The sequence below is a fragment of the Vanellus vanellus genome, assembly GCF_965231255.1.
Source record: "Vanellus vanellus genome assembly, chromosome: Z".
Taxonomy (NCBI): Eukaryota; Metazoa; Chordata; class Aves; order Charadriiformes; family Charadriidae; genus Vanellus; species Vanellus vanellus.
The window spans coordinates 31141730-31168542 of record NC_138908.1 but is presented as its reverse complement, the minus strand read 5'-3'; the positions used below and the strand labels follow the sequence as shown (position 1 = coordinate 31168542).

General features: G+C 38.9%; 1 protein-coding gene across 1 annotated transcript in view; it reads right to left on the bottom strand.

The window, feature by feature from the left end:
• FBN2 (fibrillin 2) overlaps nucleotides 1-26076 on the bottom strand; it is a gene marked incomplete at both ends in the record, with an annotated part of 173634 nt that extends 147558 nt beyond the window's left edge. Inside the window, 5 exon segments of the mRNA XM_082498059.1 lie at nucleotides 17808-17903; nucleotides 20326-20421; nucleotides 20997-21095; nucleotides 24892-24974; nucleotides 25844-26076. Coding sequence (XP_082354185.1) covers nucleotides 17808-17903; nucleotides 20326-20421; nucleotides 20997-21095; nucleotides 24892-24974; nucleotides 25844-26076 — 607 coding nt within the window.
• Nucleotides 26077-26813: the final 737 nt, after the last annotated feature.

The window sequence follows — 26813 nt, the reverse complement described above, 5'->3', positions numbered from 1 at the left end:
CAAAGTATCAATTAAACAACTTATCAATTAAACAACTGTGACTACATTGCATCAATTAAGTCCTTACTTAGAGCTAAAAAATTCAAGGGACAAACACTAATCCTTTACACCACTTTAATTATTGTGAGATTTCATCTCTTCTTGTTTCCAGCTTTTGAAAGTGAATTAACACAGCTGATGAGGATGGGTTGGCTCTTTGACTGTTTTGACCAGAAAATTATCTTGTAAGAATTTGTACTACTAGAGCTTTTTTAGTTTAGATACATAGTTTTACCTAAAAAGTATACAGAAAGGTAAGCTCTTTTATTAGATAAAGCCAAAACAGTTGAAGAAAAATGTCTAAGTAATTGGGATCTCTGTCCCCTTCTCACATCTGAAAAGACTCAGGGTTTGTCTGGTTTGTTTAATTATGTAAACTAGTCTAGTGAGAGGTATCTTCCCCTCCAGGCCTTCCTTCAGAAAGCATCTCCATAAGTGTGCTTTAATTGATGTCTCTATGTCACTGTATTTTCAGATGTTACTAGAAACCAACACAGAAGCAAAAACCTATCCCATGCATTCAAGGGCTTTTCCTTTCCTCCTTCGGAGGCCTTAGTTAACCCGACTGAAATGAATAGAAATCTTTCCACTAGATTTCAAGAAAGCTGGATTTGTTACAAGTTTCTGTGTTAGGTTTCTTCAACTTCTTTTACAGGCAGTCCCCACCCCTTCCTCTCCTAATCCATTCTACACATTTTCCTATGTTTGTTTTTTCCTTCTTAAAGTACCCTCAAAATCTTAACAATAAATGAAAGCATTAAAAAAAATATTGCTTGTTATGGTGTTATATTTTAGAAATAGGCATGCATCAAAAGTAACTATGCTTTTGGTTCAAGTTTGTTGTAATTTTGAACCTTATATGTTTGATTTAGACGATAAGCAGAGTAACTTCAGGCAGAGGACTGGCAATAGAAACAGAAGGGAATTGTAAAAACATAACACTATGAAGCAATAGAATTACACACTTGGAGTGTAATAGCATTAATAAAAAGGAAATTTACTGAAACACAATTACACCAGAAGAAAACTACTCTACTTCTTAAAGCTACTGTCTCAGAAAATGAAACAAAAGAAAATTCTTTGGTTAGAAAAGTTTTTGCTTAACTAATGTTAAGATCTGTAGTTTAAATAACTTTTATACTGCTTTGTATTGTAAGATACTCATCAAATTACAAAAGTTTTCATCATCTAAGACATGTTAATAAAATGAAGTGAAATGATTCCCAGGCAGAAAAGAACAAAGAACTCTGGTGATTCCTAGTGCCACACTCAAACTGTGCTCTGGACACCTTGTCAGGGGCAGATAAAAAGATAGCTTTACTCTGCTCATGATGCTGGCCTATCTGTGAGCAACCTGATGTCTCACAAAGTTCAGACAGCATTAATCACCTTCCCTATAGTGGTTTATAAGTGAGGGTGATTGCTCCAGCAACCGTCAGAAATCACAGACATCACTTTCTAAAGCCCCTTCTTCCACCTCAATCAAAACGTCTTTGCTATGGGCAAGATGTAGGGTTATACAGGAGCAACATCAGCCACTTTACAGTAATAAAACAGTAATTGCAGCTTGCTGTGAAAGTTCTTCCTCTGGCAGGATCGTGATGGCCTTGGGGAGCCTTAGACCTCTGCAGTGGTGCACAGCGGCACAGCTCAGTCTGCATTTACAATAAGCAAATAAAAGGGTCCAAAAAGGGGACTGAAAACAGAAGCATTAGTTGCTGTTCTACAAATCAGAGAAAGAGTGAAAATGTTATGTAATTACACTGCAATAAAATTTTTGTCAGTAAAGAACTTTGCATTATACACCTTAATTCTAAAATGGAGAGGGAACATCTTTTCACATACGTGCACAAATTGCCACATTTTCATACAGCAGTCAAATAACCAAAGGAATCCTTTACCTAATGAACACAAGATTAGATTCTAAATTGTACCACTTAATTTTCTGACACTGATCTCTAACTTTCAATCAGCCAGGGTTTAAAAAAAATAAATAAATTGTTTCTCAGGACAGAAAATATCTTACAGTTTCAAATGATATAATTTCTATACTGGAAAATGTCTCTTCCATTGTTACATTTTATTATTTTCAGATGGTTTTGGTTTAGCTGGGAGGTCTTGCTTAAACTTTCCATTTACTATAGATATTGCAGATTAAGCTTGCATTCTACAACTATTCAGAAGCAATGAAAGTTTTGGGGCATCAGACAGCTAAGCATTAGGTAGGTACATGTCGTCTTCGGTAGTACGAGGTCTAAAAAGTCACATTACAGTATGATCCATCAGTTAAAACAGTTGAAATTATGTCAAAAATTAACATGGATTCTCCCTTTATATTCTTCTTGTCATTTATGCTACAAGGCACAAAGGCTGAAAAGAACTGAAAATACTCTCTGTATCTAGCATATAAACCAGGTTTTAAGTTTTAGACACAAAGAGGGAGGTCTTGAACCAGATGAAGAGCAAAATTTTAGCTCACACACAGAGGTCACTTACTGCCAGTCCCAACAAGAAAACCGCAGATTCAGCATAACGCAGAGTCAGGAACTGAGGCGTGATATACCCACTCTGGAAATACACACCAACGCTGAAAGTATAGGGAGGATAACAGAAACAGCCTACTGTGTCTCACCCCAACATGAGAGGATAATTAGGGAGGAAGATCAGAGCAGAAAGGAAAAAGCAGGCTACAGGGTTGGGTATCATGACAGTAGGGAGATGTGTCATTTTAGGCATGGCAGGGAATTGAAGCCAGAGATTTATAGCTACAGAGAGACAACAGAAAGACTCCTGCATGATAAAAATTTTAATCTGACAGATTTAAGGTGTGAAGAGAAGGTCTGGACATCAGCTGTAAACATATTTTTCCTTGCTGAGTTGCACTTATTGAAAGCATAATGAACGGGAGGTTCTCTGCGAGCCTGTTAGTTATATCAGAGCCTGATTTCCAAGAAGCACCTGGAGCTCCTAATAAAGTCAGTAAGAGAAATGTTGTTCATCAACTTTGAAAAATCAGGACACTTAATCTTACTGGATTCTTGCAGGCTAAGAGTCAGTATAATGCAAGACAGATGTAAAATAGTTTTTCTTGGTAGACAATGTTAGCTACTGTACTCACATTAAAACAGTATTACACACCTGCCTCCCAAGAGGAAAAAAATCAAGCAGAGAAGAGACCATACATGGTCATCAGACTGCAAAATATTCCATCCCTCCTCAGCCCTGATTAAGAATAGATGACCATGTTTATTAAGCCATTGGCTGGAATGACAAAATCTTCCATTTGTTCAGGACACATGATGTACACCATACCCTACTTGAAAATCAGCTCAAAGCTCACAAAAAATGCAAAGCTGTGCACGAATCAGAAAAGTCTGCATTGTATGTTAAGCTGCACAGGCAAAATACAATCATCAGGAAACATTTCCTTAAATCTGAAGATGACTAACTCTCCAAAATAGTGATTTGCACAATAACCTGCCACATCAGGAGTCAACAGTTTCTTTTTTGAAAAATAAATTTCACACCACAATGGCAAAACACACAAAGATGCTAAAAAAGTAGCAAGATTGTCACAGCACCACAAAGCCACATGCTGAGGTGAGTGTCCTTAATGGGGCAGATAGAGCAGCTGAAGATTCAGAGCAGAGCAGGCAGACCTGTGCCACTACTCTTCTAGTAATATTTCCTTTAGAAGGATTATTATTACTTCTTTTTTTTTTTCACTTTAAGATCAGTAAGAACTGATCTAAGTGATATCGCTCCTGCTTTTTCTGAAATTTATCCAAAATCCTTGTTGCACGGCTTTTAACACCTCTGCAAGTTTAGCAGCATGTCAAGACTTCCAGCCAATAACTTACTACAGCTTTTTCAAATGTGCTGATAGTGTTAGAGCGTGTACAGCTCCGCTGCTGCGAACAGAAAATGTGTTGAAACTTGGCTATGAACTGACCTTAAGCACTAATGTCTTCATTTTCCATGGGGCTCATCAAAATGCTTTTTGTCAATCCCTGTCTGATGCAGACTTTACCATTTACCCACGCTGCTTTTATTCTATTCAGTTCTGTTCCTGACTGTTTTCCTTCCACCATTGCTTCACAAGGAATATTGCAACTCCTGCTTTATTTATTATTTCCATTGACTTTTCCTTTGCTGTTCTTTTGGGCTTTTCATGCTTTGAACACTTCGCATATCATTGGCTATTAGTTGGCTAATTTAAGGTAGCAATTAAATAATAAAAATCTTCTCTTTATAGAGTCATCTAAAGAGAGGCCAGCAATGGGCTTTTACAAACCAGTGTTCCTAAGGCGGTAGTTGCCTGAAAACACCATCATTTTCTTCTACATTTACTAGACCATGAAAAGTCGTAACTATACTAGAAACATATTTAATATTGACCCAATGACACTTAATCTAAATATCAGTTACAATTAAATCACCTTATTGTTATCAACTTAATTACTACTAATAAATTATTTTAGATTCCTGATAGCACTTTGCTTTCCATTGTATTGAAAGATAGATACCTGTCATCTACGTCTGTCTGTTATTTACAAAATTTCAAGTCCTAAGAAACTTGAGCAAATAACACCCTCCCTTCCTTCCATTTAGAGCAACCAGAAAATCTAGACCACCAGAACCATCATTGGCTCTTTGGGAGGAATTAGAGAGCAAACCAGTCTGAGCATGCAACTTCTAAAGGAGGAAAAAAATACTGTCCTCCGAAAGGACTCAGGGCAACTCTCTTATTAAACACTCCTTTTCATAATTTTGTTAAATATTTGTCAGTTACATGCTTTGTGTGACATTTTTTGTTTTGGCCATGTTCTTGCTTCTTCCCAAAAAACAAATACAATGTAGTTAATTCTTCTTTGACTGTTTTTCAAATTATGATGATGATTTCTATGACTATATGAATTACTAAATAAATCCTTTCAAAGAATTTTAATCTTAGTATACATATACACACTGATTTGTTCTTGTTGTTCTATGCAACTGGCTATATGGTATTATTCCTGTTTTATGGGCTGGTGACACAAACATTTTTGAAAAGGAAAAAGAAAGAGGAAATGCAACTTTCCAGGTTAAAAAAATTACATTTTTTTGAACAGCAGGAGTCACTTGCAAAAACACACAAACCACGTCACAGCAGCCCCCATGAGTGTATAGGAACAACATGAATCAAAAATCTGTTTTTACTCTACAGAAAATACTTGTTTGTTCTATTGAAACAATTCTATTGAATTATTCATACATTTCCTATATTGACATAAGGCCACACTGGCATTATTGCCACACACAAAAATGGCGACAAACATTCACTCGGGGCAAAGAGCATCACATCACTTTGGTATGCCAAAAGAACGAGAAGGCTTATGATGCTTCAGGGCAGTTATTCATCAATACCTAAAGCCATAGATAAAATGTGTTGACACCATAATAAACAAGTCACAGAACAGTCAACTAGTCAATTATGTAAGTTAAGCAATCTACAATAAATGTTCACCATATCATCTGGGCATCTTACTATGAAAATATCATGGGTATGGCAAAACCCAGAAGGTGTTTTGGGGGCTCTGGAAACTAGAGGAAAGAGAAAAGGACCAACATCACCTCACATAGTCTTGAAAACTTGTAAAAATAAGTAAAATGCTGTTATCTCACTGTTTTCAGAACAGCAGCTTTTCTCACTGTTTTCTCACCTGTTTTTATAAAAGAACTCAGAGGAACTACCATGTGGTAACAACTGGAATAACAAAGCTTACACACACAAATCTCACTGCAGTGATTCATTTTGCATATAAATCTGACAAATCAATGCACAGAAAACTATTGGATTTGTAGTTATGACACAAGCTGAAACTGTGAATAAAGGTCAAACAACCCAGGACACCAGTGCTTAACACAGTGGAATCTGTCAAACTTCAGTGATGGCATTATAGTTTATTTTCAATTTGCTGTGCCAATAATTAAATTTTTAATTTAAGTAAAAAGTAATGTGAGTTTCAATTAAAGTTGAATTCTGGAAAATTCCTATCTATTCCTTTATTTTCCTAAATAAAAAGTCCACGATAAAGTCTGGGAAACTTTTTGGGAGGTGTACTGGGTCTGGCTGGGACGGAGTTAATTTTCTTCACCGCAACCGGTAGCAAAGCAGTGTTTTGGATTTGTGACTAAAACAGTGTTGGGAACACACCAGTGTTTTGGCCGTGGCTGAGCAGTGCTCACACAGTGTCAAGGTCTTCTTTCTTCATCCTTTTCTCCCTCTGCTCTCCTCATCGAGGAGGCTGGGGTTGGTCAAGAGGCTGGGAGTGGACTCCAGCTCTCCAGAGGGATATTCCATACCACATGATTTCAGGCTCAGCACAAAAAAGCTGGGGGAAAGGAGGAGGAAGGTGGGAGGTTTGTGGTTATGGTGTTTGTCTTTCCAAGTAACTGTTACGCATGCAGAAACTCTGCTTTCCAGAAAAGGGCTTCACAGCTGCCTGCCGACGGGATATCGCCAATAAATTCCCTATTTTGCTTTGCTTGTGGGGACTACTGTGCTTCACCTATCAAAATGTATTTATCTTGACCCATGTGTTTTCAGCTTTTGCCCTTCAGTTTCTTTCCCTCACCCCACCGTGGGGGAGTGAGCAAGTGGCTGGATGGGGGCTTACCTGCCAGCCAGGGTCAACCCACCACAGGAGGTGTTTGGTTTCCTTTAATCACTTGTATATGACAAAGCTTCAGTCCAAGGCACCGGATTTTTGGACTGACAGCCTCTGTCCAGTTCCCATATTTGCAACAATTGGTTTTTGTGGATGCTCTCAGCCTGCAGGTCAATGACCAAGGATGGGAGACAAAACTACTTTTTGATTCACCCAATCAAGACTTGAAAATCTTCCTAAAACTTAGATTGGAAAACAGTGAAAATCTTGTTCTTGAATTTTCATGCTGTCCTCCAAGGACAATTAAAAGTTTTCCATTTAAAGACTTCTTTTCAAAACTTGACATTAATAACAAAAAATGTCATATAGAATAAGGGGAGGAAGTGGAACATTCCCAAGAAGATTATTTGTTTCTATACAAAGAATCCGTGACTGCAGTTTAAAAACCAGACGATTAACTTAAGCCAATGAAGCAGATTAAGACAAGAGGGCAAAAGTAAGACATAGACCCCACAGAGCCACAGATGACTTTATTACCAAGTTTACAGAAATTCATGTATCTTTGCATTAAAAAAAAGGCAAGAAATTACAGAATTCCTGTAGTTTCCATTTCTAAACCCATCCCCACACCAATATGAATTTCATAAATATTCAGAGTCAAGAAATATGCCATAAGCCACCTTTTTTCAACAGCTAGGTTTTAATTGATGTAAGAATACTGATACGTACAGTATCGTGGAAGACTGAATGTGGCTTTTGTGAAAGAAAATCAAACCCTATATACCTAGTGTAGTTCCTTAATGAATCAACACACTTATTAGGTGGAAGCAGACACAGTCTAGCGGGATACCCAAAGGACCTCAACCGTAGGCTTTTCAAGAAAACAAGGCACAAAACATGAAGGAAGTTCCTTATATGGGTAAAAACAAGAAAAAGGAAATAGGGAGCATGTGACTAATTTTCACACTGGAAGGAGTGTTGGGACACACACAGATTCATGTAGTCCTGAGTGATCTCAGGAGTGAGGAAAGGGACAAACAAAGCTGGTCACAAGCACCAGAGAAAAATTAATGACAAAGTGTTAAAAACTATTACAATGCCACTTGCTCAGAAAAATCCGGAGCGACAAAATTACCTGACCCTGGCAAAAAAAAAAAAAAAAAAAAAAATGTAGCTGTGCCACTTTTCCTGTTAAACTGGCTACTGGCAGAAATGGGATCCTAGCCTCGACCACCACTTTGGTCTGATATTGTACGACAGCTCTCCTGTATGCTGTGACTTCCTCTGCAGGCATTTTCAAGAGCTTCTTTTTCATTCACCGAATGTTCTTGGATAATATAAAAATCTATACAACGTGAAAAGTGTTTCAAATTATAAGTTAGCAGCATGTCTTTATGGGTAGAGTTTTTGAAGTTTTTTCAAGTTTTTCAAGTTTTACACAAGTACTTATAATAAGCAATACAGAAATTCAACACAATTTCAAACATTTATAACCATTATAGAAATAAACAAATTAAAGGTTTTAAGTGCTTCAAAACTAGCTACGGTAAAAAGTAACAAGGCTGCTTTGTTGTAGGATTTTTACATTTTTCTTTTGCTGGTGCTTAATGTTTGTGGATAGAAACATAGGGTCACATTCAAATTTTGTGGTTTTTTTTTTCATTATTTTTTTTCCTCAGCAGTTTCAGCTCTCAAGGAACCTGTAACTGCTCTATACTCAGGGCTTTTGGAATTGGGAGGTGGGCAGAGGCTACTTCTGATAACTTGTGCTGTTCAGAAGTCACTCAGAACGAAGGATGCCCAGAGCTCTCTGCTTCCCGCAAGGTTTGATTTCCCCACAAAATGAATGGAAGGAACTGATTCTCCAGTCACACCATCCCTTTTAAAAGGAAGGGTTCCCTGTTACTGTTGGCTTCCTGAGAAGGCCTATATTCAGTTGAAGCATCCTTCCCTCTTCTCATTTGTATTAACAGGCCACAGGAACGCTGCAGACCAGAGACTGCCTTTGTTCAGTTTAGTACAATGGTGCTTTGATCCCTCTTAGCTAAACGATCATGCTGCCATTGCATCCATGAACTGTAGGTTCACAGCCACCGTGTCTGCTACCATGATCATTGCTGTACGACATGCAACATGTACGACACTCACTGTGAGAATTATTGAAGTAACTTACAAGTATATGCTCTATATTATTAGCATTCTAGTATAAAGTGACTTTGTTTGCTGTACCCATTGATAGATACTTATCTAACAGACTAAGATAACACAACCAGAGGAAAAGTGGACAAGAGGGAGGGAATACTAATCACCACATCCTGAACAACCCAAACAAAGGAAACGAAGAAAATAAGAGAAAGACGCTGACTGGGATTACACTACTCTCTTAATCGTTACTGCCATGCATTATGCATGTCTTGTTTTAAATTGCAAAATGTTAAATCTTTTGCACAGCTAGAAGAGATTTTCAGATACCTGCTAACAACAAATAAACATATACACTGTAGACACCTCAGGTTTTTGAATGCTTTAGAGACAGTTATTTATTAGCTTGTGAAAGGCGAGAGAAGGAAAGCCTGAAAACCTTGTTATTGGAGACCATAATGGATGGCAAAACCAGGTAACGTAGTGACAATGTCCTGTAATCCTAGTAGCTATTGATATCTAAGAGCATGAAAGCAGCTTTCTGAATTTGCCCTTCAGAACTACTGTAACCCATAAAAGACTGATGTATGCACATATCTACAGGTCTGAACCTGTAGAAGGAAATGGAGTTCTCAGAACAGGGACTGCACTTTATGTATTATAAACACCTGATGACACCTCTAGTCTCAAACAATGAAAATAACTAGCAGGTTCTTCTAACACAGATAATCTGACCTATTTTCACAAATCAGGTACTTAACTGTCAGATAAAATTTTACCTTTTATTGATGCAGGTGTTTGCAATTACTATCTTACTATCTCCAAGAGAAATTAGAGGTGTGTTTTTTATTTTAAACTGAAGCTTATTTTTTTTTTTTTAAATAAAATCACCACTGTGGCATTTTGCTTATAATCAGCCTTCCACAATGTGTGGAAAAAGCTGACAAATATGTCTTTTAACAGAAAACTTAGAAAATAAACTAAGTAGGAATGCATGGTGATTTTAGGAAAATTCACATTTTGTAGAGCTGTAAGCTACGACTAACTTATTTTTAGTTAAATTGATTAAACTTAACTGATTTTAGTTAAATTAGACTTAAAGTTGATGATGTAACTCTTGTGTTTACCGCAGTGGTGATGAGTACCCTCTGTGAACTGGACCATGTAGATTGAGTTTGCTACAGTGAACTAATGTTTGAGTTTTTTTCCACTCAACAGGCCCTGAATGACTCCTTTACAAACCAGCAGAAAATATCTCAAGACCAAATGCTCCACTTCCCAATGGCAAAAAGCAGACTAAAAATGAATTAAACTGGTGTTTTGCAGGTAAGTATTCCACTTACTGTGCACTCAAAAAAAAAAAAAAAAAAGACACCAGGACACATGGCCCTATGTCAAGAAGAAAAGAACGCTGGCTGATATTTGAGAGCAGCATTTAGTAATTATTTTTTATTTAATCGTATTGCCTTGCTTTCTTCCTGCCTTTTCCTAAAATGCCCTGCATTTTAATTTATACTCACTCCTAGAACATGCAAAATTCAAGAGTCTTACACCACCTTAATAAAACAGGCAGGATGAACCCCCCCAGTTAAAAACTCAGACTGAAACTGAGGATATTTGGTTGATTGCTGAGTTTGCTGAAGCTTCTCTGCTCAGCCTTCAACAAGTAACAACCTCACGTGCCTCAGCCTGTTTTGGGGGCAGGGAGGAGAGTAATAATACTTCCTTTGTCCGGTTAGCTCTTCAGACCGCGGTCCCACTTACACATACACACACACATCCTAACCCACATAAAGAACCTCTATTTCAGTTCAGGCTAACAGTAGCCACTATAAAGCAAAACCCAGCAAAATTAAAAAGCTACATTCCCACAACTCCTACAAAAAAGAGAAGAGGTCACTGATCAAAAGAGCATTTTTGCTGTTAAGCACCTGAACAAAGTTTACAATCATTGGGGGACAGATAAATTAAACCATGCAGCTTGGGAAAAAGTACAGGTACTTTAATAACTGCTCGTGCAGCAGCACGCCACAGCTGGCAGACAGGAAACCTCTGGAACATAACCTGCCACAGCTTGCATGGCAAGAAGTTCTGCCAGGGGTAAGACCAAATGCACAAGACCTGAATACATCCCCCAAAAGTTTTCACTTCTTCTCATGCTACTGCTACCATTGACAGCTATGGAAAAGTCATGTAAAGTTAAAAGAACTTTTGAATACCCGTCCAAGGAAAGACTAGTTTCTTAAAGAATCATAGAATCATAGAATTGTCTAGGTTAGAAGAGAACCTTGGGATCATCGAGTCCAACCATCTACCCTACTCTACAAAGTTCTCCCCTACACCATATCCCCCAACACCACATCTAAACATCTCTTAAACACATCCAGGGATGGTGACTCAACCACCTCCCTGGGCAGTCTACTCCAATGCCTGACCACTCTTTCTGTGAAGAATTCTTTCCTAATGTCCAGTCTAAATCTACCCTGTTGGAGCTTGAAGCCATTCCCTCTTGTTCTGTCATTAATTACCTGTGAGAAAAGACCAGCACCAACCTCTCTACAGTGAACAGCATTCCCTCCGTCCTTCAGTTACACCTAATCACTGTCACTTAAGCACACACAAGCATCTTCAGCAGCACTACAGACTACATATGAATTGTATGTTTTCTTTAGAACAAAAATATATTTGAGAAGTATTAAGCCCTATATGAAATTGTGCCAGTTTGCTATATAGGCTTAGTTTTATTCATGTGTATTAGTCCAAAATATCTTTATAACTTTTAAGTGCTGATCAGTTTCTTCAGCACAGCGCCACTTCAGTTCTTTTCATTGTTCTTTCCTCTTTTCCCTCAGTTAATACATACTGTTAACACTTTCACTGACCATGCCTTTTGCTTCCTCCTACCTCTTTCTTTGTGCTGTTGATTAGCTTCTTCATCCTCTTCCCAGCTTGAAGAAAACCTTTTTTTCTTTTTCCCCCTTTTTCTTCTATTGCCCTTAAACAGGATCATCACCGATTATTTTGCTATTGGGGAGGGTCAGATGAAGGTAACTGATCTCAAATATAATGCTAGATGTATGCTCTCCGACCCCACAAAATGAACCTCTATTTCAGTTACATCCTCTGCCTCAAACCTTTCTCACTCTCCTCTGCAGCATCCTGTTCTCCAACCCCAGGGACTCTTCACTTACTCTGCTGCTGTCCCTCCTAGGACTCTTCAATCACGTGGGTCAAGTTCCTGTAGGCATGGCAGAGCTGGCATAAAAATTGCTGCCTTGCACAGGGGAGGGTTTCTACTGACTCCTCAGCTGCATCTATGCAGAGTCTTACCTATTAACCCAGTAAGAACCTGTAGGAGGCAGCTGCCCTGATCACCGATTTACCGCATCTGTCATGAAGTATGGGCTCTCGACTCCTTTGATAGACAGGAATTCCAAAATCCAGACAGCCAGAGGAAGTGTCCAGACACTTGTACTGGGAATATCAGGTGCAGCAAACACACTGGGCTAAGACACATTGCCAGCAATTTTCCTGAGAACAACCCAAAACTCCCCCTTTCAGACGTTCTCACACTATACACAACTATTCTATTTCTTCATTTTTGCTCTTTTCTCACCTGCCCAAGCCTGATAGCTTTATCTGAAATCCTGTCCCTTCTTCAAAAGCATATTCTCCCAAAGCTCTGCATTTCTACTCAGTCCAAACCATTTTGCTTCCCTTTATAAGCTACTTATGTACAGAGTAAGCGAGTACTGTTCTTTCTCCTTCCACATGAGATGAAGGCAAACTTAGATCAGTGACAGGTTTCACCTTTCCCACTGCTTCTTCCTCCCTTTAACCCATGATAAAGAAGAAAGAAAACATAATTGCTTTTCCACAGCTTCATACCTCTACAGATCATCAGTTAAAAAGAATGCACAGGCCGTGTGCAGTAATACAAATATCATTTGCTCGGTCAGTCTTGAGAAACCAAAGGAACAGGTTATGCTAGGAAAAAACTGCTCTTATGTGTAAAACTGAGGATTAGCCCTCTCAATCATTCTGGGTTGTTTTTTTTTTTTTTTCAATTATTTTTCACTGGGAAAAATCGAACAGCAAATTTCAACATCTATTTTTTTTCCCTAAAAAAAAAAACAACAAACACAACAAAACAGACAAAATCAAATGCTCAAACCTTGTGTGTTTACAACTCAAAGGCAAGAAGCTGACCAAAAGAACAGACTTTGATAGGAAATGTAACAGGTCATTGTATATATCAGAAAAAGTAAAGCACAAGCTCCCAAACAGGTTCTGCTTTCTTGTTAACCCAGCAGCAAGTCTCAAGTTAAATACTGTAATCATGCCAGTCATTAGTTACTGCTCAGCCTCCTGTCTCCAGCCCGGAAATTAGTCTGCTCGGAGCCCAGATAGCTGAACAAGCAGTCACGTTTTATCATATAACTGAGGCTGGGAGGCCAATCTGAAGGAAAGCTACATATGTTCTATATTAGGAAGAAAATACCTAATTTAAAAGAACTTAATTTACAGAACAATAAAAAGTATGCATTTAAAACACAGCAATGTAAAAAAAATAAAAATAACCAAACAAAATCTGTTACAACTCTGATGTTATTTGCAACGGAAGTTCACATTACCTTAAACTATAAAATTTTAGTTAAAGAGTTATGAACTGCTGCTAAACTCAGTTTAAAGTTAAACTACAGAGGCATTTCTTACTATAAAGTATTACAGGCAACTATTGCAACCAACAGATGAAGAAATCACCGTCTTTTGCTTTTTATTGGAAAGCATGAACTTATTATTAGGTTAAAAGTGTAAATTACAAAATACGTTTGAACAGAATATGCATTTAAGGTATCTTTTACAGTTTTTTCATGTAAACCATAAAAAAAATTAATATTTGCAGTTACTATATTAGAGACTTCTTATAGTCATTACCAAGATATACTACAGCATTCGTGTTTCTTTAACTGAATAATATTACAATAAATTAGTAACAGCTTCTGTTCTTGAATATAAGAAAGTCTAGGCAACACCAAGGTAAGAGACCAGGTGAAATTTTACTTAGCCTGTCCACTGTCGTAAAAGCATATTATATTACACTAGATATGCAAATTATATATGTAATTATATATTACCTATATGTTGTATTTTTGTGGCAGTGAAAGAACCAAATTTGGCTTTCTACCTCGAATTTCATGTAAGATGTAAAATTTTAATTACAATAACTCGATTTCCAAGTAACTATGTAATGTAAGCTTAAATATCATATAACAATAGCATTCTACACATAGAATTGAAAGGCTAAGACTTTCAAGGACAGACAAGAAATATGGATGCCAAAATACTGGTGTTTAATTCCTTTATATGGCTTGAATTCTGCAGCTTAAAGTTTCACCATGAATTGTAAGAACACAAACTTCAAGAGTTTCATCACCACAAAAGTTATAATACCCATACCTACTAGAATCTTTTACACAAGTCAACCTATTTCAAGTATAAGCATTGTTATTAAAAACTCTGAGCCATTATCAGAGCTGGAGTCTGTCATATGTATTAACGTGATTCCACAGTCCTGATTCTAGTCAGAGAATAGAAGCAAGTCTGAACGAGGAATGTTGATTCTGTCTGAGATAAAAAGCAAGCTTACCAAGTTGTCTAGCAATAAATTAAAAAAAAATATATCTGAATGAAAGAAATAAAAAAAAATCAATTTGCAATATTACAATTATATCATGCTATAGTTCATCTATAACTATCATCCATCTTGGATACATAGCTTAAACTGCTGAATCTGGACAAATGTAAGCTCCATCTGAACTAAGGCTTGAACTATAAAGCAATCTAACATTGTCCAATCCCTTGAAAATCTATCCCAAACTGACAGACTTGGTAGTCTCTTATTTTAGCAAGAAGGTGGGTATACATTCTAGAAAGACATATTTCTGAAAAATGGCTGTAAATACTAACAGAGCTTTTAACAAAATAATGCTTCCTGTTTACCCACTAAACAAAATATAGAAGATGTGAGTCCTTGCACTTGGTTCACAAAAAGCAACTAGAGAGAAAGGGCTGGATGTAACGTGAAACAGCAAAAACTTAAGCCAACAGTGATGAAAAGAAGTCCATAAATCTGGTTTTAAGAATGAAAGCAACAAGCAATTAGAGACAAAGAAACAAATTCATCCCTTACATTTCTCTGTTGCTTGTGACATCTAGTGGGTATACAAAACAGCCTGGAAGAGCAAATAGAAACTCCTGCTTTTTCAGTGTTTGGTCTAGTTACTTCCTTCATCTAAATGGAAATTATCTCCAGTCAACAGTCAACAAATGCAAAAAAAAAATGGTGCAAGATATTTTCAGAATATATATACAGCTTTGAGCACTTCAGAGCTGTATTTGAAACAGAGAATTCCACAGGATTCCCCTCAGGAGCCGTTTCTAAACACATGAATGTCAAGAAGGTGTCTGGGACTGGCCAGCATGGGTTCACCAAGGACAAATGTCATCACTGCTTTCAACCCTGAGGTCACTGGTGCCCAGGACAAGCAGAGAGCAGCAGATGTCGCTTGACTTGAGGAAGGTTTTTGAGACAGGCTCCCATAGAGACATTGTGATTGGTGAGATACAAGCTGGATAAGTGAATAATAGATAAGGTGAGTGGAAAACCGGCTGGACTGCTGGCCCAAAGGGTTGTGATCAGCAAAGTCCAGCTAGAGGCCAGGAAACTACTGCAGTCCCTCAGGGATGACTACTGTGACAAATAGTTCAATGCCTTCAGTAACAACCTGGGTGATGGTATAAGAGTGCACTCTCAGCAAGACTGTGGATGACACCAAATTTGGAGCACCAGTCAATATGATGGAGGGTAGAGCTGCTACTCAGAGTGATCTGGACAGCTTAGAAAAAATGGGTGGACAGTTATCTCATGAAGTTCAGCAAAAGCAAAGGAAGTCTCACATCTGGGATGGAGTAACCTGATGGAACACAATAGGCTGGAGGCTAACTGCCTGCAAAGCAGCTCTGAGAAAGGGATTACGGTGGTCTTAGTAGACAACAACCTGAACATGAAGCAGCAGTGTATCCTTGCAGCAGAGAAGGCCAGCTGCATAGGCTGTATCAGAGTAAGTGTAGTATCCAACCCAGGGAAGTGGTCCTTTACCTCCATTTGGCACTTGTAAGACTGCATCAGAGTACCATGTCCAGCTTTGGACTCCCAATACAAGAAAAAAATGGACATACTCAAGAACATCCGGGGGAGGGCCACCCCATTGGTCAGGGAGCTAGAGAACTTGCCCTGTGTGGAGAGGCTGAGGGACCCAAATTCACCCAGCCTTAAGAAGACAAGGTTTCAAGGGGACTTTATTCCTGCCTGTTCAGATGATACAGACTCTTCTTGGAGGCCCACAGCAATCAGACAAGAGGCAATAAATACAAGTTGGAACATGCAAAATTGCAATTAGATTAGGGATTTTATCTATTTATTTATTTTTACCATAAGAGTGGTCAAATACTGGAACAGGTTGTCCAGAGATGATGTGGAATCTCCACCCTTGAGGGTGTTCAAAACCTGACTGGACAGGGACCTGCACAGGCTGATCTGATTAGACCTGCTTTGAGCAGGTATTGGACTAGATGGCCTTTGGCAGTCCTTTCTGATTTAAATTATTTTATCAGTCTAAGGAGTCTACTTCTGTGCTGAGTGCACGTCTCATCCACTGCTAATGTGAATTAAGAACATGACTTTCTATTTTCTATTAATGCAAATGATCCTATGCCCCTTTTAAAAATATTCAAAAGGTTGTCAGTACTAAAGGAGTAAGGTAACAATGCATACCGGTACTCAGCATTTTACACTATGGTTGCTCAGTTCTTCAGTACCCTTTTTGATGAGAGCACATATTCACAAACACAACAACTTGTAGAAAGACAAAGAATAATATTTCTGCTAAGACGTTCAGCATCAGCTTTGATCATTCTTGAAAACTTCATAGTAAAGGATGTACAACATTATTGTTTTGATAAACAATCCTCCCTATACCCACTCATTAAAAATCCATGTCAAACAGACAGCAATTTGGGTTACACTTGTCAGGTTGACGCACACAGAACACATCCCACAACTATTCCTAGTGTTGAGTAGCTCTACATCGCTGTATTTTCACAGTTTTGATTTCAAAATATAAACAATGTTCTGACATTAAAAATCAAGAAGTATAGATTTCTGAGAGCTAAAGCAGGTTTATTCTAAATCACTATATATGGACTTAGTGCCTTAATTATTTGTGTGCTAATCACACACATCACATAACACTAAAAACATTTTGTTCAGAATTATTAACACTGACTTTGTCACCATCTCTAAGCCCATAAAAGAAGGCTGTGGGATTTCCCCATAAAAATTTAAAATAAAACCCTAGTTGAGTCCCCAGTTCATGAAAAAACTCTAAGTTAAGCCACGTCTAAGACATTTTCTTACATAAGAATGGATTTAGGAACTGATCTCAGTATTATAGTAGTTGGTTATTTTTTTCACTCCATCTCTGACTTTCTCCTGTAGAATAGGACTAGCCACAGCAAATAACTTCCCAAGTTCCTCTTATGAAATATACATGTTATACAGAAAACCAATCCGTTAATTAGTTACACTTATGCAATTCTAACACCATCAGCAATTTTGCTGTAATGTTATTTCAAGTAGCTGAGAGCAAAAGATAGCTCTTGTTTTAGCTATTATATGAACAAAATAAGCAGTCTAAATTAGCTCAAATTCCTACCAATTGTGACAGCTTTGTACTTGCCAATCTGAAATGTGGCTATCAGACTAAAAAGGAAGACACTTTCTAAAATTACAAATAATAAATCGTTTACTGGAAGCCCATTGGCTCAGCCAGAAGATGCACAGCACAAAATATATACATACTGCGTTGTTGCATATAACTCCTCATAATTTCTTTCCTTATTTATTTCTTTTACCTCTTTCACACTGAGGGCCAGTAAATCCGTAGACACATGCACAGCGATTAGGTCCAATACACCGTCCTCCATTCTGGCAGCCATTTTCACAGACAGCTTTAATTAACAAAAAAAAAAAAAGTTTTTAATGTTCTAGTAATGATATTTCAAAGATTACCACATGCAGTATTAAAAATCAACTTTTTTCCTCTCAACCGCTTTAAGTCTTCCTGGACCTGAAGATCAAACTGATCTCCTTCCTACCCATCATCACCAACAATAATGATCATTCAAGACAAATTCCATTAGCCCAAATTCAATTAGCACCTGTTTAATGCTAATTGCAAGCAGCTGTTTAATTAATCATATTCAGTACAGATTCTTAGCAGATGTTTAAATTGAGAATATTTTTAAACAGTTGTGCAGCTCTAGTCACTAATCGTAACAACTTATATCCATCACCGAAGTTAGCAGATAAAACATCAACTATTTTGAGGTTTTTTGAGCATATTAAATTGTGCTATTCAGTCACAACAGCAACAAACTTTTCAATAAAGGAGGCTTGGGGCATCCAAGAGACGGATAATCCAGCTCTCAGAGATGATACCACTGGCAGAAGAAGGGATGTTTACAGCAAGGGAAAAGAATTACCGGTTTAACTCATCTTTAAGTACGTTCAAAAACTCTGTTTCCTAAATGATCCCAAGAAGAAATGAAATTATTTTGGGGGGGGTATAAATACACAGTATACACAGATGGAGAAGGTACTTCACAGTTGTGGGACTTTGGAGCAGCCACTTATGCTGTTTATCAACAGTGTGAATCAAGAACAAAGCTTCCTGCCAAAGCACTGAAACCTTCTCAATTTGAAAGGAAGGCAGTTCTTCAGCGAGGTGGAAAAATACCATTAAAATAGTGCTTTAACTAACTAATTCTGTCTATTTTCAGGCTCATTGCTTCCAGGACGTATAGCCTTGTTCAGAATTAGCATATGTTCCAAATCAAAGTATTTCACCTTAAAGGACAGACCCACCATTTTTAAGTGGCTCTGAAAAACGAGAGAGATTTTGGTCTAGAAGCCTCTAGGCTGCCTTCCTTCGCAGGTCTCCCCAACTGAAGATGGCATTTGTAACAGATTTGAGTATCCAGTGCAAAAGAACCTCATCAGCCTAGAGAAGGTAAACATTTCAAACTGGAAAAAATGTACACATGCCTCATATCACAACGGGGAACATAAAATATACTGTTATGTGGAAACGTGATAAAGCCTTACTTCTTATCAAGAACTAGAAAACTGAATTACTTTTTATTGATAATACCTATCTTATGCATAAAATGAAGATACTTCTCGGCATGTGACACATTACTGAGTTAATGGGCAATGACACTTTAGTAAGACAATTAACTTCAGTAGATTTAAAACACAAATACATTTTAGTAAAAAGAAATAAAGACATATTTAGGTTTTTCAGACATTTGCTCCATACTGTGTCTAGAAGACAAGTACTCAATCTTACTTGAAGTTTTAACTATCCTATACAGTGAGACCAATCGCCACAGTTTGTTCAGATTTTCTGGATTGCTTTAGACTCACTGCTTGAAAATTCAATCCTCTTTTCATTTATTCACTGGATATATGCCCTATCTGAGAGCATTCAGGTGTTGACCCAATACTTTAAAACAAGGAGGAAGGGGCCAGCGACTCTTAAAAGTAAATCTGACTGTGACTAGGGTCACATTTTAGGATTACAATTATCACCTAAATATTTAGAGAACTGTATCCAGGTAGAACTAAAGCAAGAACAAGACTGCTTTCCAGCACTTGGAAAAATGACAAAGACAAAAGGATGTTCTTCCACACTATTCTGTCTAACTGTTCTTTGCCTAGCTGCCTCTTGTTTGTCTCTACTTCCTTCAGACTACCTTCAGCAATTAATTTCTCAGCTAATTAGTAGCCAGCTGGCCTCAGAATACACTTTGAGTCTTTCTTCATCCCTGCAGCCTTTAGTGATTTTTACTGTTTACTAAATTTGTGTAGCTTGTAAACACTGTACTGTGATAAGGAGAGCTGTGCAAATAATTGACTTCCTAGCTTGTCACCAAACCAGAAAGGTATCCAAAAGCTTGAACTGTATTTAATCTTTTTCCTTAGTCAAGTAGAAAACAGAAAAGCACGCTTTAACATCACAGTTTGGCTGTTCTTCTGAGATGCAGAAATTTAATGAAAAAGAATGAAAAACTAGTGATCATCTGGTAAAAGGAGAGTGGGATGTATACGGCCATTGCTCCCAAAGGATTTTCCAAAACTATTTGGTGAATTCGATGCCCAATTTGAACTTTAGAGAATACAAATGCACTTCATGCATGAACTGACTTGCAGCTAAACACTATACCCCAAACCAGCATTAAATTTCTCGTGGACGTTCCATTGTATTTCAGCACATTGGCTTTTTTATCTTCCTACTCTATGTAAAGTAAGAAGGTTAACTCGCAGGACTTATGTGGATTTAGTTTTAGATGCAACAGAGTAATTACTTACGCTGCCCGCAGTAGGTGCCGACGTAGCCCTTCTGGCACTGGCAGCGGTCGTCCGTGCACGTGCCGCCGTTCATGCACCTGATGCTGCACTGTTGTACTGCAGCGGAGCCCAGGCAGAGAGATACCAGTGTTAGGCAAAAATACCACATTGGGAAAGCAAACGTAGATAACAACTGAGATGTCTGAAAGTAGACATGAGCTTCATACAATATACCCTATGTATTTAAGTCTACGCTCAGGTATTTTTGCAACCTAAGCCATCCAATTTGTAGCTATTAGTCAGCCATTAATTTAAAAGCAACCACAAAGAGGGGTTTTTAGAGTTTTCCATGACTACGTTTAGCAACTTAGAACTTCTAATTATCTTGGAGGCTGTAGGATTTTTATTTCTTAGGAAAATGGACTTGATGAAAATGTTAGTACCACACATATTTATATTTAAACTTGCTTATCTCTTCAGACACATATTTTTTTCTCAATTTGTCACACAGAGTAAACACACACATATGGTAAATCAAACTTTATCAAAAACTAGAGATATACCAAAGTGTAAGTTACATGCGCATATGCAGTGATGACAAGTTATTTTTAAAGAATTTACACGGTAGCTATTTTTGAGTTGACACTCACAGAGAATTACTTAAAATGAAAATAAATATAGTAAGTCCTTACTAGATTTCGATCCACAAGTAGGTGATATTTGTCCACTTGCACAAGTGCACATGTTAGGACGGGAACAAAATCCATCACCGCAGCTATTTCTACAAATCGCTGGGGAAAAACACAATTAAAAAGACAGTGATTAACAGTAACCTTAGTCTTAAACTACAGAAAAAAGCCACAAGTATGTTAACGGCTGCTTTTAAAAAACAAACAAACAACACTTGAATGCTCAGTTCATTAGGGCAGTTAATATACATGAAAAAGTAATTGTAAGTTAAATAAAGCAAACTGAATTTTGGTATAATCAGTATCTCTGACAAATTTAAAGACAAACAGATGCGGATATGGCATATGCAAACACTGGTCTGACCACTGAAACCAGATAATCAACTCTTTCCCTAATTAGAAATACCAGCCTATTACACAAGTAATGTAAAATTATTAAAATTATATATTTTAGACCACAAGACCTGTAGAAAACTTTACCAAGAATCCAAGATTTGAATGAATATAAACAATATAGATCCTAAATGCCAATTTATGGCATGGCTTCTCTCTTACAATGGCTGTTTTAGAGGCATTTTAGCGTCTCTTTTTTCTAAGATTATCCATCCTTTACGCAAAGCTGTTTTGTGGGAAGTCAATGTCCAGATGCTGGGCTTTGCAGATTTTGTGTAGTTTCCCTACATATAGTTTTCTGTGCTCAAATATTTCTTCGTTGTCATTTAGAAAGTGACTTTATAAAAATCTCAGGGAAGCCTGTCCACACCATACTATGTGTGCATAACGTGCATGCCATGCTGCTATCTCCAGATGCATCAAAGTTGTGTCTTCCCTTCTCACTCACCAGCCACGGGAGTTTCATTGCACAAAGGAATAACAGAAACAGAAAACAGTTAAAGGCTAAATCCAGATTCTAAAGGAGATCCAAACGAAGATGTCTAGCTGGATTGGCAAACGCACCAAAAGACAGCCTGAAACTTTAAAAGGCAGTACGGCACAGGAATACCTCAAAAAAGTACATATCATGCAAGAGACAGCTTGTAAAGCAAAAATAAAACAAGGAAGAATATCAGTTTCTCTGTAAATAACTTTGGGGTTTCGAGAAAACTAAATAATCTGTACACACATCTCCACTGAAGCAACAAATACCTCTGGTAGATAATATGCCAAGAATATACTGATTACCTAAAAAAACCTGTCTATATACGTCAAAAGAAAAACAAACAAACAAACAAACAAACACCTAACCATATACATAAAAAAAAGAAAGCAGAGAAAAGACCTTTCCCAAAATGCTTGTGCTCCACTTCTGACTTAGAGAAACATGCATAAAAGAAACACAACTCCCATAAGGAAGCAAATTGTTTTCTCACCCTATTACAGAATTCAAATATGTCCCCTGCAAAATTTAAACAGTCCCTTTTACCCTTTCTTCACCAAATCAGAAGCTCTGTACTGATGCCGAACATGACCAAACCAGACCGGATTTTGTAAACCCGCATACTCCTTGATATACATCAATAAAGGCCACATTTTCTTTACAAGAGAGTAGACAAAGCCACATTAATGGTCCACTGACACCACTCTTTGGGCATCAAAAAGGTACGATGTGGATCATCTACATTTCTCCTTAAATTCTTCTACAACAATACCCTAAATGTGAAGGCATGAGAGGTGAAGGAGTTTGTGGGATTTTGATATTCAGTTGAAATTAGAGACACACCACTGACGGATCCAAAATACTTTTTCCATTAGCAGACATAAAAGTGAGAAACAGGGCTCAGATTTAAGCACTCTACAAACCCAGGGAACGGGGCTGTTTTCCTTATATCACAGTTCAGTCCATCTTTACACAACGTAGCTCAATGTCGTGATTAAGCGAGGTCTACATTCAGGCCATTTTGTTAGTTTATTATCTGTTAGGGAATAATTTTTTATCAACTGAAAGCCCTACAGCTGAAAGCATATTCTAAATATGCTTTAATCAGCACAGTTCATTTTATTTAAAGAAAAAGTAAACCCACTCAGACCTTTGTTTTTTAGATAAAAGATCACATTTAATCATAAATTTGTCACAGATCGCCAAGAACCATCATCACGTTATCAGCTGAAGACACTCTAAGGTCACAGTGGTTTCCTGTTGACCTACCACTAGCTCATAGATCTCTCTTCATGAACTAATACTTTAAAATCACCAGTTAAAATCTGCACTATTTTATAATCAACGCATCTCCAATAAGAAGTTTGCTAGCTTGTCCATCATCTTGTGCAGGAGGCTTTGCCTAGCTGAACAGCTTTAGCTAGAGGGACCACCATCTCAACAAATGTTTAATGTGAGCATAGAAATCCGTGCTCTTAAACCTCCACCAAAAATACAAATAGCAAAGAGTCACAGCTAATCTTACAGATGGTCTGGCAAAACCATTCACCCTTCAAACATGTTAGAGCTGCAACTAAGCTCCAGTAAGTAAACAGGAGCTAAAAGATGTCCTTTGTGCACCTAAGTTAATAGTAAGTCAAAGATTATTCTGGATGTGAAGAGACCTGAGACCGAGGTCTTTAAAAGGCACCAAGAGTCTTAATTTAAGGATAATTTATAAGGATTTCTGAAAGCACCTAAATCATCCTCTCCCTGATTTCAATCGAGCTAGATACCCAGCTGAATTTGAAAAAACTATCAATGGCATATTAGGTAGCCTAAATCCATTTTAAAACCTCAGGTTTACATTTAAGTAAGCCAATATCGTAAGAGATTATAAATGTGAACTGAAAATTTTGAGGAGCTCCTCTTATTCCACATTGGTCTTGACACAAACATCTTCCTCTGAATGACATGGTGAACCTTTGCTAGGAAATGCTAGGTCAACCTCAGCTGAAAATCAGCGATACACAGCACAGTTATACGAAACATTAGCAAGACAAATTCACTCATTTAAAACAAACAGATGTGAGCAGGCTGATAGTCCTGAACTATAAGGCAACAGCCCAAAAGTCACCTTTAAGTTTGGCAGATCTTGGCTTACTACCTGTTCCTTCCCTAGTTTAGTCCTGGATGTCTGTAGTTTGGTAGATGAGTATCACAAAGACATGCATTGCTTATGTAAAGGGCAGTATCTTCTTGGACCCAAATTCTTGGACCCAAATTGAGCATACTTGTCAGCAAAAGGGATGGTGACAGAGTAGGATGAACGGGAACAGACTCACATTAAAAATTCAAGGACTGCAAGAAGCATGTGTCTAATATCAGGTTTTACCTAACAGACAGAAAATTCAACATAATTCTCCATTTCCTTTCTAGGTAGACCATGTTTCCTCACCAGAGTATTGAGCTGATTCCCCCACACACCTTTTTTTTTTTTGCCAAACTATGTCAACAGCCACATCTGTCAGCACAGTACCTGTAATGACCAGCCAGTAATGCAAGTCTACATGCTTCACAGCTATTAAAACACAACTAAAAATGGCAGGCAAGAGAATAAGCACCCCAGATGTAAAAAAGGTTTCCATTTAATTGTAATTCCAATCCTAGCACTGAAGTTTCACTAAACTTCAGATTTTACTTGCTTTATATTAAGACCTTTTGGCTTTTTTTTCCTGTTATTACAGTCGATTATTTGATTTATGGAAGGTTTTTTTTCCTTTTTCCTTCGTTGTCATGTTCTTTTTAAAAAGCTAAGTGGAGACATACCTCTTACAAACACACCAAAGAAAAGACAGCAATTGGCCAATCTTTTGATTACAAGAAACGTGGACCTCTTTTTTTCTTTCTTATTTTTAAAAATAAGGCAAAAGTCAGAACTGAATTCTCCTTTCTCATACTGAATGGAGCTGTAACTCACAGAAGAATATTTATTTTTATTATTACCCCTAGGGTTGCAGAAACTTTAAGTCAGACACTTACGAACAATGCACTGATTTCCTCCAGGGAGAGTTTTCCATCCAGGGCAACAGTACGAATGGAATCTAGAGCCACACACATTTGGCCTGTCACACAGACAAACAAACAAATGTATATACAAAAATATAAATCAGTGTAAATAGAATCCAAAGTTTTATGTGCACACAAGGGAAGAAATGAGCCGCACGAAACAAAAAAAGCATATAGCAAAGATGTCTACAAAAAATCCTCCCCAAAGGAACAAAATCTTCCTCCGCTATAAGGAGTTCCAAGACATTTTATTTTATATTAGTTCAACTGGTTAGTTTAAAGAGGAGAAGCAGACTAGGCAACAGCAGGCCACATTCATCCCTGGTGGAACTATTGAGGATATGCAAGGGATGAGTTTGGCTCCGCATTCATATACAGTCTTAGAAGTCTCGCCGTAAAAATTGGCTTCGTGCTGCCGTCTGACACAAGGCAGAAGGGATGACTGGCCATAAAGATTAATAAACTAAATCAAATTACCAAGAACTCCTCAAAACACTAGAAAGAAACAGATTTTGCATAGTTTCTCAGCAGAAGCCAAAGTAAAGTGAATGCCAAAGTATCTTAATATTGTAACATGCTTGAATAAAAAGCCCAACGTGGTACATCTGTTAGCTGTAACGTAGCCCCACACAATGTCTGCTTTTAATATAACCGCGGTAATTAAAAGACCGTATTTCACAGCCGAGGACAAAACACCAAGTTCAATTAATCACAACCCCTCAAAGTCGCATTAAAGGGGGTGGGAAGTGAGATGTACCGAAGGAAAAAACGAAGGCCACGGGTTCGGGGTTTGGGCTGGAGGCGGGCGGGGGGTGTGCGTGTGTGTGCTGCTGCCCGGGGCGGGGGAGGGGGGCGGCGGGGAAGGGGATTTGGGGCTGCGGAAGGCGGAGAGGCCCGAGCGCGGCGCGGCGCGGCGCGTCCCTACCCGCGGAGCAGGTCCTGCTGCTGTCCTCGCCGGCGGACCCGCCCGGCGGCTGCGGCGTTACCGGCCCCATCCTCCCGGTACGCGGCGGCAGGGTAGATACCGCCCGCTCCTCCCGCCGGGCGGAACGGCGGCGGCGGCGGCTTTTGTTGCCCGGTTGCTCCCTGCGCCCAGAGCGCCAGGCAGCCCAGCCACAGCAGGCAGGGCGGCAGCCGGAGCCACCGCCGTCTCCCCATCCTGCGGCTGCCCCGCTGGGAAGCGGCGGAGGCGGCGGAGGCGAGGGGGAGCCGGGGGGGAGGTGAGCCTGTCCCGCACCGCCGTCGGCCGGCACGGCTCCGCTCCTCGCCGGGGGAAGGCTTCAGCCGCGGAAACTCTTTCTTCTCTCCTCCCCAGCCTGCCCTGCCGCCGCGGCCGTCAGCGGGACGCGGTGATACCAACAGCGGGGTCCACGTTGCATCCCACCTCCCCCCACCCCACCCTCCCGCCGCCCCCCCTCCTCTCTCTCCAAAGAGAGGGGGAAAAGAAAATAATAAAAAAAGAAAAAGAAGTTGAGGTGGTCGGAATTTTCTTCCCCCTCCCTCCTCCGAAAAAGGAAATACAACAGCACCACGTTGAATTTCCCCAGGGGAGAAATACGAAACAAAACAAAACAAAACAAAAAAAAGATTATGACAATTAACAGTAACCACGTCCAAAGAAATGTGCCGAGATGGACCGTGAGGAGAGAGACCACCCCTGGCCCGCGCGAGGGGCGGTTTTACAGCGGGGCTGGACCGTGCGGGAGCGGTCGGGAGGCGGAGGCGGGGCCGGTGCCGCCCGGCCGGTGCGGCGGGGGCGGGGGCGAGCGGCTGCGGGGCGCGGGATGGTGAAGATGCGGGGAAATGATGATGATGATGATGATGATGATGATGATGATGATGATGATGGGTGATGATGAGGGATGATGATGATGATGATGCGGGCACCGCTGCTG